General features: G+C 36.8%; 1 protein-coding gene across 4 annotated transcripts in view; it reads right to left on the bottom strand.

Annotated features, from left to right (window-relative positions):
• Positions 1–719: 719 nt before the first annotated feature.
• Positions 720–17,866, bottom strand: part of TERF1 (telomeric repeat binding factor 1) — a 41,594-nt gene continuing 24,447 nt past the window's right edge. For 2 of the 4 annotated variants that reach the window (XM_043879997.1, XM_043879999.1), the window contains 3 exons: positions 16,683–16,771; positions 10,458–10,567; positions 720–2,311 (listed from right to left, as the gene is read on the bottom strand). In XM_043879997.1, the coding sequence (XP_043735932.1) occupies positions 2,135–2,311; positions 10,458–10,567; positions 16,683–16,771 (376 nt within the window). In that variant the 3' untranslated portion in view covers positions 720–2,134. Of the gene's footprint in view, positions 2,312–10,457; positions 10,568–16,676; positions 16,772–17,866 lie in introns of all 4 variants that reach the window. The other 2 variants (XM_043879996.1, XM_043879998.1) reach the window with 1 other exon arrangement.

The following is a 17,866-nucleotide window of genomic DNA, read 5'->3' as shown; positions in this document are numbered from 1 at the left end:
ACAAAGGCAAATCTTTGAACCCTCAGGGAACTGCCAGACATGGAAACACCCCACCACAATCCTGAGCACAAGGTCTGTGTTGGCCTCTCCCACATCGTTAAACTGCACCCCGACAACATAGATCACTGGTCCCCTCGAACAGGGCAAGGAAAACCACCAGAATGCTCTACAATTTAGCAGCCTCTTTTTTTCACTGAGCACTCCCCATTTAAGTTATTAGATTCATTTCAAAAAGTTGATTCTAATAGTTTTTTTTTTGCCAGCTTACTATTTGCTTCAGAAAAAGGAAGTCTCTCTGAAACTCTCCACTTTGTCACTCTCTATGTAACCTTTTTAATGACTGTTTTAGAAATGAAGGGCAGATTAGTGGTTGTCAAGGGTTGGAGGAATGATGTAGGAGAGAGAGATGAGTCGCAACAGAAGCGATCCTCACGGTGTTGGAATATCTTGCCTGTGGTAGATACATGCACCTACACAAGTGATAAGTTGTTTGGAATTACATACACCATACACACACGGTACAAGACTGGGAAAATCCGGGTAAAACTGATGATTTATATCAATAATCTGATGGTGACTTATTGTGGTTTAACTAACACTGGGGTAAGCTGGAGCAGGTGTACAAGGACCTATTATTTCTTACAACTGTAGGTGAGTCTAGATGTCTGAACAAATTTCATTTTAAAAATTCAAAGTATTCAGATAAAAATGAGGAAGCATTTAGGAATACAATAACCCAATTTATTTCACTTTTCCTTTTTATGTGTCCACAAATTATATAATAAAAACCTATGCTTACATAAATCTATAACAGTTCTTTAATTAAAAATAAAATTCTAAATAAGAAAGCACCACATTATAGCATAATTCTTAGTGATCTTTTTTAGTGGCACATGCAATAACTGAGCATCTTACAGTTCCTATCAGTTTAGATCTGATGATTTAGGGTGTTTGGAAAGAGGCTGACAAACTGGTCTATTTTGGCTCATAAATAAAACCATCAGCTTTGGCACTGATCATCAAAATGTCTGCAGTAAACACAGTGATGGCAACTAGTACTGTAGCAGGACAGATAGAATCAGGGAAGATTATCCACATTTTAATTTATTATACATATAAGACAACAAACAGCAACAATGAGAAAGTAATGTATAAAACTTTAATAAGAAAAACAAATGACAAAATAATCATTTAATTTTTTGTGCAAATACTTAAGCATTTTCACATACTTGTTACTAAAACATACATAACTCAAAATGCTAAATAATTCTAGTTTTTGACAAAATTCTCTATAAAGAGTATGTTGGTAAAAACTCAAAAGTTGTCTAATAAGGTGTGCAGGATCTTGCTTATTTACTATTTATCACAGACATTAAAATGATTATGTTTGAAGCCAATTCAAACATTTACACAATGCCATTTAGGCCTGATATTTAATTAAATGAAAATATCGGAGAAATTGATATTTATGGCACCAGGTTACAAAGAAGCTTTATTTAAACTATCTGTCAAAGTTTTAACACCAGAACCAAAGTCAAATGTACGTAAATGAAACATAAGCTATTCTTGGTAGTAGTATAAACTTTGTCCTATGGGTATTACATTTTCAAGTTATTTCCTTTAAAATGGAACTACTTAAAAGGAAAATTTAAGTATATCTCATAGATTACTCTGTACATTTATCATTCTATCAGCAAATGTGTTAGTAATTAACATATTAAGGTCATAAATCATTACTCCTTATGTCAAAGGCCTCTTACTCACTGATTTAGAAACTTCACTTTTACGTGTGTCACGGAGTTGAAGCCAGCCCACACATAGATAGCAGGTTAACAGCAGTATATTTTCCCTCTAATCAGGCTTTCACTTTTTTATTGGAATAGGGTTTGGAGGTAGGAGGATTGAAAGCACTAGGGTTCAAAAAAATTTGTTTTATCAAAGGAAAAAGATTCTTAAAGAATACAATGATGGTAATGCTCCTAACAGCACAAATCCTCATACTGAATGACTGTGCCACAGAAAAAATACTGTAATGCTTTAAACAGAATTTTAAACTACATTAATGACCAACTTTCAAACAACATGCAGTGACCAGAGTGTTAAACTGTCGTCACATCAAGCTCTGCAAACACTCTCAGTCTTCACTGTCTGAACAGATCAGTTTTAGCTTCTTCATAGTCCTCCATCTGTCTTTCAACATGACGCTTGTTCGGTTGTTGAATTCATAATGTGATAGTATTTTAGACCAATTTCCCTCTCCGTATTTCCTCACGCCAGATCTCAGATTCTTGTCTTCTTCCCAAAGCCATGCCTTTTGATGAAAAGTAGGATAGTTAATCACAGAACAATTCTTGACAAATAGCATTAGTTTCAGGTGTACAACATGATGATCCAGTATTCATATATATTGTGAAATAATCATCACAGTAAGTCTAGTTAACATCTGTCAAAAGTGGATAAAAAGTAGAACAGTTATTCACAGAAACAATTCTTTTATTTTTTTCCATTTATTTTTATTAGTTGGAGGCTAATTACTTTACAATATTGTAGTGGTTTTTGCCATACATTGACATGAATCAGCCATGGATTTACATGTGTTCCCCATCCCGATCCCCCCTCCCACCTCCCTCTCCATCCCATCCCTCTGGGTCTTCCCAGTGCACCAGCCCTGAGCACTTGTCTCATGTGTCCAACCTGGGCTGGTGATCTGTTTCACCCTTGATAGTATACTTGTTTCAATGCTGTTCTCTCAGATCATCCCACCCTCGCCTTCTCCCACAGAATCTAAAAGTCTGTTCTATACATCTGTGTCTCTTTTTCTGTTTTGCATATAGGGTTATCGTTACCATCTTTTTAAATTCCATATATATGCATTAGTATACTGTATTGGTCTTTATCTTTCTGGCTTACTTCACTCTGTATAATGGGCTCCAGTGTCATCCATCTCATTAGAACTGATTCAAATGAATTCTTTTTAATGGCTGAGTAATATCAGAAACAATTCTTTAAAAAACATATCTAAATACACATTTTAAAAAACCAATATGTTACAATTTCTTAATGGTGGAAGAAATTCTGTGAATATATCTTAGATTTCTGTAAGATCTTGTTGTGGTGATATTGTCAAGGGTCCTGACTATATTACTGTTCATTTTACATGACATACTATGGCTCTGCTGCCCCAAATCAGACAGCTATAAGGTGTGAGAACTAAAGTGAAAGTGAAAGTGAAGTTGCTCAGTCGTGTCCGACTCTTTGTGACCCCCATGGACTGTAGCCTACCAGGCTCCTCTGTCCATGGGATTCTCCAGGCAAGCATACTGGAGTGGGTTCCCATTTCCTTCTCCAGGAGATCTTCCCAACCCAGGGATCAAACCTGGGTCTCCCGCACTGCAGGCAGACGCTTCACCATCTGAGCCACCTGAAGCTCATCCATCACAAACCCCAATTTGTCTGACTTATGCCCACAATGTCTCTTAAAATTCTACAGCTGTTAATAGATTAGAGATATGTCTCTCTCCCTCTTCCTCTCTCTCATGCGTGCTCAGTCATGTCCAACTCTTTGCGACACCATGGACTGTAGCCAGCCAGGCTCCTCTGTCCATGGAATTCTCCAGGCAAGAATACTGTTTATAATAGCCAGGACATGGAAGCAAGCTAGATGCCCATCAGCAGATGAATGGATAAGAAAGCTGTGGTACATATACACAATGGAATATTACTCAGCCATTAAAAAGAAAACATTTGAATCAGTTCTAATGAGATGGATGAAACTGGAGCCCATTATAGAGTGAAGTAAGCCAGAAAGAAAAACACCAATACAGTATACTAATGCATATATATGGAATTTAAAAAGATGGTAACGATAACCCTATATGCAAAACAGAAAAAGAGACACAGATGTATAGAACAGACTTTTAGATTCTGTGGGAGAAGGCGAGGGTGGGATGATCTGAGAGAATAGCATTGAAACAAGTATACTATCAAGGGTGAAACAGATCACCAGCCCAGGTTGGACACATGAGACAAGTGCTCAGGGCTGGTGCACTGGGAAGACCCAGAGGGATGGGATGGAGAGGGAGGTGGGAGGGGGGATCGGGATGGGGAACACATGTAAATCCATGGCTGATTCATGTCAATGTATGGCAAAAACCACTACAATATTGTAAAGTAATTAGCCTCCAACTAATATAAATAAATAATAATAAAAAAGAATACTGGAGTCGTAGCTCTTTCTTCCTCCAGGGGATCTTTCCAACGCAGGGATTGAACCCAAGTCTCCTGTGTCTCCAGCACTGGCAGGCAGGCAAGTTCTTTACCACTAATGCCCACCTGGGAAGCCTTAGAGATGTGTAGGATTCATGTAATACCAAATAGAACTCATGAATATTTAATTCTTCCCTAATGAACTCAGTGAAAACCCTGTTCTATGTTGGGCAAAGTACATACACACACACAAAACTCAAACCTTCTCACTTCCTCCAACAGATTTCTGAGAACACAACTAACACAAACTAATTAAAGATACATTATTTTGTTTTTGGAGAAAATGACTAATAAATTTTAAAAATCAAATTCAGTATTATACACAGAAAAAGATTACTGGCATTTGCTAGAGGTGACCAACTAACTATTCCTTCTACTGACATGCTGAGGAACAGTCCGTAGGGTCATCTGAATGGTTATTTACTGTTTCTGAACTATGAATGATTTCCCCAGCTGACTCACATTTGGTTTAAAAATTCACCCATCATCAGTCATGAATAGGCAAATATTGTATGATTTCACTTACGTGAGATATCTACAATAGTCAGATTCCCAGAAACAGAAAGCAGAACAATGGTTGACGGGAGCAGGAGGAGGGGAAATGGGGGGCTGTCTAATGCGCATAGTGTTTCAGTTTCGCTAGATGAAAAAGCTCTGGAGGCTGCTGCACAACGATGTGAATGCATTTAATGCCAGTGAATCATACACTTAAAAAACAATTAAGGTGACAAATTTTATGCTATGTTTTACTACAAATACATTTTTAAAATGAATAAAGGTCTTGAGTAGAACAATTCTCCAAAAAAGATATATAAATGGTCAATAAGCACTTGAAAACATGCTCAATGTCACTTAATCATTACAGAAAAGCAAATCCAAAACCCTAGCAGATATTGCCTCAAACCCATTAGGAGGTACACCATCAAACAACCAACCAAACACAGAAAATAACATGTGCTGGTGAGGATGTGGAGAAACTGGAACTCTTATGTGCCATTGGTGATAACAAAAACGTGTGTGACTGCTAGGGAAAACAGTGTGGTGGTTCCTTAAAAATTAAAAGCATCATGTGACCCAACCATTTTACCTGTGGGGAGAATTCTATATTCTTTTGTATATAGCCAAAAGAACTGAGTGCAGAGACTTGAAATTTGCACACCCCTATTGACAGCAGTATTACACATAATAGACAAAAAGTGGAAGCAACCCAAGTGTACGTTGATGGAGAACTGCATAAGCAAAATTTGGTATATAAACACAATATCATTAGCCTTAAAAAGGAAGATTCTGACACATACTACAAGGGAAACGATCTTTATCTTGTCCTCAAGGTAAATGAGGACATTATGCTAAGTGAAAGGAGTCAAATACAAAAGAAAAAATACGTAGATTTCCACTTATATGAAGTACCTGCAATAGTCAAATTGAGATAAAGTAGAAAGTTGGTTGCCAGAAGCTTGTGGGGGCGGGGTGAATGAGGCGTTACTGTTTAATGGGTACAGAGCTTCAGTTTTGTAAGATAAAAAGAGCTCTGTGGATGAATGGTGGTAATGGTAGCGCAGGAGGTGTTTAATGACACAGAACTATACACTTTAAAATGGCTAAGATGGCAATTGAAAATTCATTGGAATATTCGACTCATGCTGAAGCTCCAAAACTTTGGCCACTTGATGACTCATTTGGAAAAGACCCTGATGCTGGGAAAGATTGGGGGCAAGAGGAGAAGGGGGCGACAGAGGATGAGATGGTTGAATGGCATCACTGACTCAATGGACATGGTTTGTGCAAACTCCGGGAGATAGTGAAGGCCAGGAAGACTGGTGTGCTGCAGTGCATGGGGTCACAAAGAGCTGGACATGACTTAATGACTAAACAATAACAAGATGCAATTAAAAGGAGGGAAAAGAGAATCCAGCTTAACTGTCTGACATACCAAAAAGAAACTCAAGGTGCTTGTAGACAAACACGAGATCAAAATTATCTTGTGTACGACTCAATGCCATAAAACTGGCAGTGAGCACCACTATACCTCCTGCGGAAGTTTGTCTGAGCTGTCACAGATCAGCAATGGTGCTGCCTACAAGTGTAAGGCTACTCACCCTCTAGACAAAGACCGACATCTGTCCTATGACCTTCTGTCCTGACAAGCCAGCCCGCTTCCCTCACCAGTCACCACTCCTAAAAGCCTCACCACACTCCTCATTACTAACTGACACAAAACCAAAGGAGATATAAATTCTCATGTGTGCAGTGAGGAGTTTAAACGGGAGAGGGATGTACTTACTGATTAATCTCTGGGTTCATGTAAATCTTTTGAGAATGTGATGAAAGCTATGGATCCACTTTGCAGACAAGTGAAGGTACATAAAATTTTACATGAAATTTCAGGAGCCATTTAGAATCCTCTTAAAAAAACCTATCAATTTTATAGTCCTTCAAGTTAAGAATTTTTGTTGGGTAAGAAGCTGCCACACATTTATTCTGTTTTAAAAAGTAGCCTTTGATTTGTGCAAATCTTATATACATAGCACTGTTTCCTTGTTTTAATCTCAGTAATATTTAATAGAGAGCACAGATGATATCTGATAAAATACAAAAGCCCTTTCTCTGAAGAAATAACATTCTCTGCTTGAATACTATTTAGGTTCTATACTATTTAGAGCAACCAAAGTTTAAATGGTATTTCCAGTGGATCATATACAGCAGCGTTAGGCAGGCTACTGCCCCCTGTATAGCGCAGGAGTCAAACAACGGTTTTTACATTTTAAAAAGTTGCTTTCAATAAAGAGAAGAATATGTGACAGAAACTGTATATGGCTCACTGCCTAGCCCTTTATAGAGTTTGTCAACCTTTGATCTAGAAGTTATAATTTTGTCAGTAAAAGTTAATTGAAAAGCACAATGTTTAACATTAAACATTTAATTTTTTTTCTTCTACTGAAAAGGAGCAACTGTAACTTATATTATTGTTACTTCATGATTATGGCTTATTTTGTTTGATCTGAATGCTTTTTTTTTTTTTTTTTTTACAGTCCTTGCTTAATTTCATCTATGATTTAAGGGGGAAAGAGTCTTAAAAAACACCATATGGAATATATTAGTAATCATACAGCAAACAGGAACTATACTCTTCCATCCCTGGTTGGGAAACTAGGATCACTCAAGCCACACAGCGTGGCCAAAAACAAAAATAAAAGAGAAAACTTAAAGAGGTCAATCTCTATTGTTCATAGATGGAACTGAATAAGTGACACAATGGACTTACCAGTGTTAAGATTAGAAAGAAAATGTAAGGACAGCACAATTTCATAAGTTTACTTTTTTGCTTAACACGCTTTCTTTACTTTGTACTGGTGACCTATTACACTAGATTCCCTTCACAGTGACACATGGTTAACTAAGAGTCTAAGATAATGTATTTAAGGACAAGAGCAAAAACTGTGCCCTTGGTACTATTCTGTCTTTTGCTTTCTTGAAAAAAATAAAATTAAATCTAGCCATGCTCATAACTCAAGATATAGACAGCACAGAACAAATTAAAATGCACTGATCTTTTCTTTCCTTAAGGCTAAAAAGTTATACAACTTACACTTTAAAATTGTATATCACTTCTAATGCCTTTTAGAAAAAAAACCCAATGCTTTAAAAATGGTATCGTTTATTTACACCAGTGTAGTCCTTGGATCTAGTGCTATGTCAGTAAATGGCACAGGCATTTTGCACTTTCTTATCTGTTGAAATGTATACATTCTAGCCTAGTTTGGTCTATTTTTAAAGCCTGATTTGGTGTGAGTAATCAAGTCGAAAATTTAAACTTCGAAATATGTAATGAGCAACTACCTTCCACTAGTTCATATAAATCATTTCAAAGGCATCTATTTTATCTGATAAATAATAAGTCTATACTTTGGAGAAGGGATTGTTCCTTACACGGCCACCAGGCAAGCTACAGGCTTGCTCTACTGTATTCTCCAGTAATGACTTGATGACTCCAAGGTCTGCTCCTACCTGCCCCCTTTACTTCTCTCAGATGAGAGAAAGACAGAGCTAAAGCGGTGACCTCTCTCTCCCATGACACAAAACCTTCAGATTGGCATTGTTCAGGAATATGGAGATCTCAGACCATGATGCTGAGGAAGCTGCCAGAGACTCAACTGTTCTAGAAACTGAGAATCATAGTAGTCCCCAAACAGAAAGAAACCTTGTGTGTGTCTCTAAGAATAGAACCTACCAGTTTTCTACCCCTTTACTTTCTGCCTCAGAGGAAAGATGTGGGAGGCAAACATAATCATATAAAATACTAATTTTAAAAAAGCAGCTCGATTTAGAGACCTGATTTCTAGTCTTCATTATAAAGCACATATTCTTGTGGGTTCATAACTGAGTATTAAGTATTGGCACCATCCAATGCAGGACATTTTTTCCCAAGGGCCAACTGGATTTCCCCCCCCCGCCCAGACAAAGTTTTTATACTGAGCAGATGCTGTGTCACGATTGTGGTGGTGCAGTTCTGATAGTTTATGAACCCATAAACTTTATGGGTTCATAAAACAGGAACGAGTAAACTATCAGTCTGAAAGCACAGTCCATTCCTCCCACTGTTTGCAGTAACACATGGATGTTATTTTAAACAGTGTGCCCTTGTGCTGCTCAAGTCCAGCTGGTCTACCACCCTAGGGTCCATACTGAAACACCAACTGACTGGAGAGAAGGGGCTTTGGAGCTTTAAAAACCAAAACATCCTTCCACTTTGTTACTCAGATTCCTCAAACGGAGTTGGGAATAATGTTCTTTTCATCTTTCCTATCCTATCCTTTTTTTCTCTTACTGTGAAAAATAATAGTCAATCTCAAGACACAGACTGAACTCACTGCCTGCTGAGACAGGACTGTTGGTTTGTTTCCTGGTCATACCTGTATGTTGGTGCTCTATGTAGTATAGACATGTTTTAAAATAAAACAGATGATATATATTAAACAATGATATCATTTATAATTTAAAAATACTGTATAGTAATTCCCATCACATACCATCCATGGGAAAAAAGTCTTTATTGTTGAAAGCCACTTACTTTTCTTCTGAATAAATTTACAAAGGACGGCCTCTTTTTAAATTGTGATAAGGCAGGCAAAAATACCTTTGTTTGTTTAACATACAAATGCAGGAGAAAGAAATTGTCCAAGAAACTGTGCAAGACTACTGCAATCAAAATTTTTAAAGAATTCAAATCTCAATACAAAATAAGATAAAACTGGTCGTTCATTTAACAAGTTATCCCACCAAAATGCCAACAGTAGAAAGCTAGAAATAAAACCAGACACAGAATTTTTTGGCATAATAAATAGTGATAGACAATATCACCTATATTCTATTCTTTAATTGTACAGTTGATATCCCACATGTTGTTTCAAATATAAAAAAAAGAGAAACTGTTTTCTTTATGTATATCTCTAAGTAACACCTATAATTCCACTTAGAATTGTTACCAGAAGAACCACAGGGAAAGAAAGTATATAACGCAGAGACTTCTGGATTTTAGACCAACCTGGAGAGTCCAGGACTTGACCCTACCCCAACATATCAACAATGAACCATTTGCAAACAGCTTATAAAAAAAACATCTTAAATAATTTATTCATCTACTGTAAACAACTAGAAAACCAGATAAAATACAATAAACAATGGTTTCAGAAACTGGACAAATAGCACAGGACTATAATCACTGAGAGGAAAAACAAATGAGTGAGTACTAAAACTGACTCAGATTTCTGAATAGGAAAACTCTATATCAAATGGTATCCCCTTTTTTATTTTTTTTTTATTTTTATTTTTATTTTTTTTTGGTATCCCCTTTTTTAAAGCACACAAAAATCTTATTTAAACTGAACCTCTGTTAGGAAGATACAAAAATAAGTTTTACCGTGTGGATTTAAGTTTTACCCTACATCTGATAAATGGACTGTAGGATGGATAATTCTAAATAAATGTCATTAATACCCAGCTTAAGATTATCTTTAAAATGTGAGTGAACTCTGAACAGGCATTTTGATCAACTTATCTAAGATGGCAAAGAGGAAACATTTTATTCTCAAAATTTTTTAGAGTTGAACAGAAATAATGTGAAATAATCACAATTACTCCTTATGACTTTAACATACATTAAGCATTATTAAAGTAAAATAAACAAGTACCTGTTTTTTCCTAGATCGATGCTTTTCAGGAGTTACAGGCTGACTTTTTAAAATACGTACTCTCTTACTTTCAGAGGCTCGCCTACTGTTCTCCTTTTTCTTTCTTCCATCTAAAAGCAGAAACACTGTCATCAAAAACTGCCCACATTAAAAGAATTATATTTTTAAAGGTTATCATGAAATTCCTATTTTATAGCTATTAAAAAAACCTGTTTAATCTTTTTCCTTTGAATCTGGAAGCAGTATGGTATAAACGCAAAAATCAGCCTTTGAAAATCAGGGGGCATGTGTTTCCTTTCCAACAAGGGCCTGGCAGAATCGCTCCTGCAGAGGGTGGCGAGAAGGGGCACTCTGCCATCAATGAGATGGTGATTAGAAATGACACCAGCAACATCCACAAACTTATCAATGGAGTAGGTTTCAAGAAGCACCTGTGGGGGCTTCCCTGGTAGTCCAGTGGTTGAGAACTTATGTGCCAACGCAGGAGGCACAGGGTTCAATTGTTGCTCCGGGAGGATCCCACATGCTGTGGGCAGCTAAGTCCAGGTGCCCAGAGCTCAGGCTCTGCAATCAGAGAAGCCACAGCAGTGAGAAGCGCACACACCACAGCTGGAGTCGCCCTGAAGCCTGTACACGGTAACAAAGACCAAAGAGAAAGAAAGCCAAAAAGAAAGAAAGAAGTCCCTCTGGCATTCAAAGAGATCTGGAAATACGCCATGAAGTAGATGAGAACTCCGTATGTATGCACTGACACTGCGCTCAACAAAGCTGCCTGGGCCAAAAAAATAAGGCCTGTCTCATACTGCATCTAGCTGTGTGCGGTTGTCTCAGAAAATGTAATGCTGCTGCTGCTGCTGCTAAGTCGCTTCAGTCATGTCTGACTCTGTGTGACCCCACAGATAGCAGCCCACCAGGCTCCGCTGTCCCTGGGATTCTCCAGGCAAGAACACTGGAGCGGGTTGCCATTTCCTTCTCCAATGCATGAAAGTGAAAAGTGAAAGTGAAGTCGCTCAGTTGTGTCCAACTCTTAGTGACCCCATGGACTGCAGCCCACCAGGCTCTTCCGTCCATGGGATTGTCCAGGCAAGAGTACTAGAGTGGGGTGCCACTGCCTTCTCTGGAAAATGTAATGAGGATTCATCAAAGAAGATTTATATATTCGTTATCTATTTAACTACCACCACTTAAAAAAAATCTACAGACAGTGTGAATGAGGACTAACTGCTGATTGTCAAAGTTACAGAGCTGCAAAAAAAAACAAACAAAACAAAGAAAAAAAAAATCAGAGGGGATGTGCTTTGAATCTTGATTCTCTCATGCCTCTGAACAAGTCATTTCACCTCTCAATGCCTGTCTTACCATCATCTGCTAAAAAAAGGAATATTTACCTTATAGGATCATTGTAGTTTCTTAAAATAATGTTTAAGGAATATCTGACACAGTATAAGAAATAAATCTTTCTCTCTTATTTACAGTTTAGTAGGATAAGAAATAAATGTATATGCAACTGAAAAGAAATAGAATGGTCATTATTCAAAGAAAACTGTATATGTATAGTTGATCCTTGGATGATGTGGTTTTCAATTACATAGGTTCACTTATACAGATTTTTAAAAATAAATATAGTTTCTATGTTTTCATTTTACAAATCTTTTTAAGTGTGCAGAAAAGTTTATGTTCGATTAGAGATCATAATATGTGGAATCAAAAGAACTAGGGTTTGAGTTCTGATTTTATGCCACCTATTTCAGCTGCTTACCCTCAGGTAAGTCACTTATCAATCCCTTTGTTTCTGAGGCAGAGATGGCAGTATGGTGTTGACTGCACAGATTTGGAGCCCCTCATCCCTACTGTACTGTATAGAAACCTAAAAGAATCTACACATAGAATTTAAAAAGGGTTTTAGCAAGATGGTTCCATACAAGATCAATAAACAAAACTCAACAGTATTTCTGTACATTAGCAACAGTTAAAATATTTAAATAACCAAAAGATAATATTTACAATAGTAACAAAATATAAAACATTCTTAGGGATAAATCTAGCAAAAGTAGTCAACATCTACATGCAGTAAATTATAAAGTTTTACTATATTTGTTAAGTGTGTGCACACACGCATACATGCTGTAAAAAAAATATACATAAGACAATCTAAATAGAGAAATGCTTTTGTGCATAGGAAGATAATATAAATGCGTCAGCTCTCTCCAAAATTATCTATTACAATGTAATTTCAAATAAAATTTCAACAGGGTTCTCTGTAGAACTTAACAAGATTATTCTAAAATGACGTCTAAGGAGAGGTAATTAATCATGAGCTCTGAGCATTCCTGTAGTTCTTGCTGAAGGTACAAGACTTTACTAAACAGTTTCTGAAGTTAGTAAACTTTCAGGTACCTAAATAGGTCACCGGAACCACAGGCTGACCACCATGTAGCTACTCTCTCCTGGAGAAGTGAACTGGATTATTTACTACAATGTTTTGGTTGTTGCTTACTCAAACAGCACCCTTGGCCCCAAGTTCCTCTTTCCAATACAACCTACTGCCTGTGCAGCATCTACCTGGGTGCATTCTGCTGTCTTTGGGACCTGGCGAGGGAAACCAGCACAACCATGCTGTTGCCATGTACAACCTGCTGTGTTGTAGCAAACTGCCCTGTTCCGACCCACTGAGTCTTGTTGTACACTTTCTGGCGCCTATGGAGTGGTAGCAGCTTCACTGCTTGCCATCTTTCATGAAGTTTCCTCCCGCCCCCGACAACATGGAGGATGAAAACACCAAGAATACTTAAGATGTTCCTAAAGAATAGCAGCATGATGAAGGAAATTACTGTCACATACTGAGTTATTTCTAAACTACAGTGATAGAGACGATGTGGTATCACTGCAGGGGAAGACCGTATGTGTTGGTAAAGGCTAATGGAAACCACACCGTTATGAACAGAGATTTTCATATTGTGAACTGTTCAAACAGGTGCTAGAGGACTAAAAAGGCAAAAAGGAAACAATAAATTAACAGATTAACAATGAAGAGAAATTCATAATCATAGCGGGAGACTTCAATACTTCTTTCTCTCAGTAATTAGTAGAAGAAGAAGACAAAAAATAAGCATACATATAGAACATCTGAAAAGCACTATGAATCAACTTGACCTAATCGACATTGTACACTCAATGATAGCAGAATTCACATTCTTAAGTGTACATCAACAGTCACCAAGATAGACCACATTCTAGGCCATAAGCTAGTCTTAAAAAAGAAAAAGAAATCCTACAAAGTACATCTTCAGGCTGGAACAGAATTAACTGTAAATCATTAATAGAAAAATACCTAGGATATCTTTAAATATTTGAAAATTTAACAAACAGCTTAATAGTCCAGATGATCAAAGAGAAAAGTCTCAAGGGAAGTAAAAAATATATTTTGATGAAAATAAAAATATAACATATAGGGATGAAACTAAGACAGTAATAAAAGGAGAATTTATAGCATTAAATGCACAAATAAGAAAAACTGGGCATCTATGAAGAAAAAGCCACTCATATACAAAGGGAGGCGAGTCAGGTTGATATCAAACTGCCCACAGCAACACTCATTCAGTTAGAAAATAAAGAAACAAAATCTGCAAAGTTGTGAGGAAAAGTATTTCCAAAGAATACTGTATTTAATCAAATCTTTTCTTTTTTTTTGCTACTCTCACCATTACAGCTGAAATCAACAGTAGTCTGAAGTTTATATTTACTGTTATAGAGGCAATCTGACTCAAGCTATCAAAGTATTTCTTATTATTTATTCTTTATTTTGAAGGAATCATAGTTTACTGATATATTTCTTATGAGATAGCATTAATGTGTACTTCACTGAATCCTCCAGTTTCACCTCTTAAAAATTAAATGTAAATATACTTTTACGTACATATGTAACCTCATCACTTTTTAATAAATTTTTATTTGCTTCGATTCTATCCTCCCCTTGAGGCAGTTTATCTATCTCAGCATTTAAGGACATGGGCTCTAAAAACTCAGAAATGTTATTGTGGCTCTGGTTCTGTTCATGATCTGTGTGACCAAGGGCTTTCTACACTTAACCTCTTTTTGTCTTGGCCTTCTCATTTGTAAAATGGGGGTGATTAAAAAACAAATGCACTGATTCAGATTGTTTTAAGGATTAAATGAGTTTATGGGTAAAAAGCTTCTAATTCAAATATTAATCATTTCACTGAATACTGGTGAAATTTTTTTGCATAGAACTCAGGTGATGCAAGAGATGCAACAGATGTGGGTTTGATCCATGGGTCAGGAAGATCCCCCGGAAGAGGAAATGGCAACCCACTCCAGTATTCTTGTCTGAAAACTTTCATGGACAGTGGGGTCATAAAGAGTCGGACATGACTGACGGACTAAGCGTGTGCACGAGCGCGCGCGCGCACACACACGTATATACTACTAACAACTAACAAAAAGTTAAGAAATGTACTAAAACTCATAGGATCGTCTGTTTAATATTCACAGTCACTGTCAAATCACTCTACAAAGGGATTACGGCCTTCATCAGTCTAATTACTGATCAACTACAGTGTAGAAAAGTATATGCTTCCATTTCTCTGAACTTTGTATTATGAAATTAAAAGTCCAGGAAAAAACCCTCAATTATTTTAGTTTAGAATTATGACTCCAGTGCTCACTTTGGCAGCACATACACTAAAATTAAAATTTTGATTTCTAGTTATTTCTACGAACTTCACCAGGACCTTCACTGAAGCAAGTATTTCTTTGCCTTATCATTGGCCATCCACTATGAATAAATTTATTCAATTAATATTTACTGCATATATTACAGCACAGGGAGCTCTACTCAGTACTCTGTAGTAGCCTATATAGGAAAACAATCTAAAACAGAGTGTATGTATATATTTGTGAAACAGACTCACTTTGCTGTACACCTGAAACACAACACTGTAAGTCAATTATACATCAATAAAAAATTTTAAGAAGTATTACTGCAGGTCTACCATGTACCTGGCATCAAGGTGGTATATCTATTATTTTTATATTGATCATTAAATATTTAGGTTTGAGTCAAAAATATTTAAAAATCTTTGCATTAGAACACAATACGTTCAATAAACATTTTTTGGATGAATGCATACCATGGAGGAATTTATAATCAAATTGTAATTGAAAATAATTATGGACTGCTTTTAAGATTTTTTTGGTTACTGTTTTTTTTAATCTAGCAATGTTTTTTATAAGGATAATAAACTCTAAATGCAATGAGGAGAGTAGTTAGATTCTATATACAGTCATCCTCACAATAGTCATGGATTCTGGTATTTGAAAATTCACCTGTTGAAAGTTGTAAATCAAAAATCAAAACTTGCAGTGCTTTTGTGGACATGCACAGAGTGGCAAAATATCTGAGTCATGTTCCCAGCTGAGGTTAAATTAGGTGAAGTTCTGTCTTCCTATTTCAGTTCCCACACTAGAAATAATTCTTTTTACAGTCTATTTAGTGCTGTATTTTTGGGCTTTCAGGAGGTAATTTTGCTGTTTAAAATGGTTCCCAAGTGTATTGTGGAAGTGCTATCTAGGGTTCCTAAGTGCAAGAAGGCTATGTATGATGTTCCTTATAGAAAAAAGTATGTATGCTAGATAAGCATCATTTAGGCATGAGTTACAGGGCTGTTGACCATGGATTCAACGTTAATGAATCAATGGTGGTGGTGGTTTAGTCGCTAAGTCGTGTCTGACTCTTGTGACCCCATGGACTCCTGCCAGGCTCCTCTGCCCATGGGATTCTCCAGGCAAGAATACTGGAGTGGGTTGCCATTTCCTTTTCCAGTAACAAATCAGTAATATATACTAAATAAGGTGACTTTCAACAAAAACACATAGAACAAAGTTATATTTTGAACAGTTGACCAAAATGTTGTCACCAGAGGCTCAAAAGAACCTAACCCTGTACTCCTCTGTAAGCGTTTAATATTCACTAAGTGTTCAGGATGACTTTACAGAATATTACCATAAATAACAAGCACCAACTCTAACTTTCTAAATTAAGCATCACCTCTAATTAACTCTATGAACCCAAGGCATTTAATCCCTTTGTGTTTTCCTTTTCTGAAGTATGTCTGTATGTTGAGATGTTAGGTCAAGGGTTGGACTGCTCTCAAGGAAGTATCAATTCTCCATTCCTAAACCTGTAATAAATGTACTTACTTTGACTTTGAAGAGTTTCCACTCTTTCCTCTTTCTTCTTAAAATCTTGTTCATTTCCACGTTTCAACTTAGATAAGAAGAGATTTTTGTGAGACCTAAATGAAACACAAAAGCTTGTGATTTGTTCTGCAAGGACTAGAAAGGCTATGGGAAAAGGTAGAGGATTTGACTCAATCTCTATCTAGGACCTGCTTCTACTTTGGCCTGTTTCCTTCGGTGTTCCCCTTGCTTAGTACCCCATCTTAACCTTTGGTCTCTTTAAGATTTTTGTTGTCAAGACTTTCTGCTCTCCCATCATTTATTTTCTCCACTTCATTTACTCAGAAATCAAGATCCTTCTGGCCTTTCAGTTGGAGAAATTTCAAAATTCTTTTATACATGATGGTAGATATCACAATTATAGATTCTGAAAAAGGGCTTTTTGGAAAGGTAAGATTGTTTGGAAATATAGGAAGGGGCAGAAATTTTGGACAATTCTGCAAAGTTTGTATTATTACAATTTATAAAGGGGCAAACTAAAATGAGAGGGAAAAAAAGTTTACTTAAGCTTAGGCAGCTCTTTTATTATCACCTAAAATCTATACTTCCACCCCAGAAATGCTAATGCAACCACAAATGTTTTCCCTCCCTTCTCAAATTTTGTGTGCTCTGGAATGCCAGTCTCAACTTCTACACCTTGTCTAAAGTCTAGCTCTCCCCTGGGGACATTTCTCTGTTCATGGCCTTGAGTAGAGATTAGCTTCATCTTCCACATTCCATGAACCAGAGGGTTTTGCAGGTGGGTCTCTGTACTTCCTGTTTCCAAATGTCACTTTCAGGATCCTGTTTCATAGAAACCTCAGCCTTTGAGGATTCATGCCATTGAGGCATATCGCCATTTACTATTTTCCATAATCATTTGTTATCCTTCCAAAGCACTTCCCATCATTCACAGATCTTTTTCTGAGTGCTGCCATTACCATGAATTATTTCCATGTTTACATGAATAAACCAGATAACATCCTGGCCCCTTAATTCCTCATCTCCAGTGACCTCCTCCACACCAAATCAGCCACTCCCTTCCAAGGTTCCACTTAACATCCCAACTGCTCTATACTTGGCAATCACTCATGCAGACTTTCTGCTCTCTGAATATGCTACATTGTCTGTTACAAAATTTGTAGCAGATTAAACAGTTTTTAAAATAATTT

This window comes from Cervus elaphus, chromosome 21, assembly GCF_910594005.1.
Source record: "Cervus elaphus chromosome 21, mCerEla1.1, whole genome shotgun sequence".
NCBI lineage: Eukaryota > Metazoa > Chordata > Mammalia > Artiodactyla > Cervidae > Cervus > Cervus elaphus.
The sequence above is the reverse complement of the archived record's forward strand: the minus strand, read 5'-3'. Positions and strand labels throughout refer to the sequence as shown.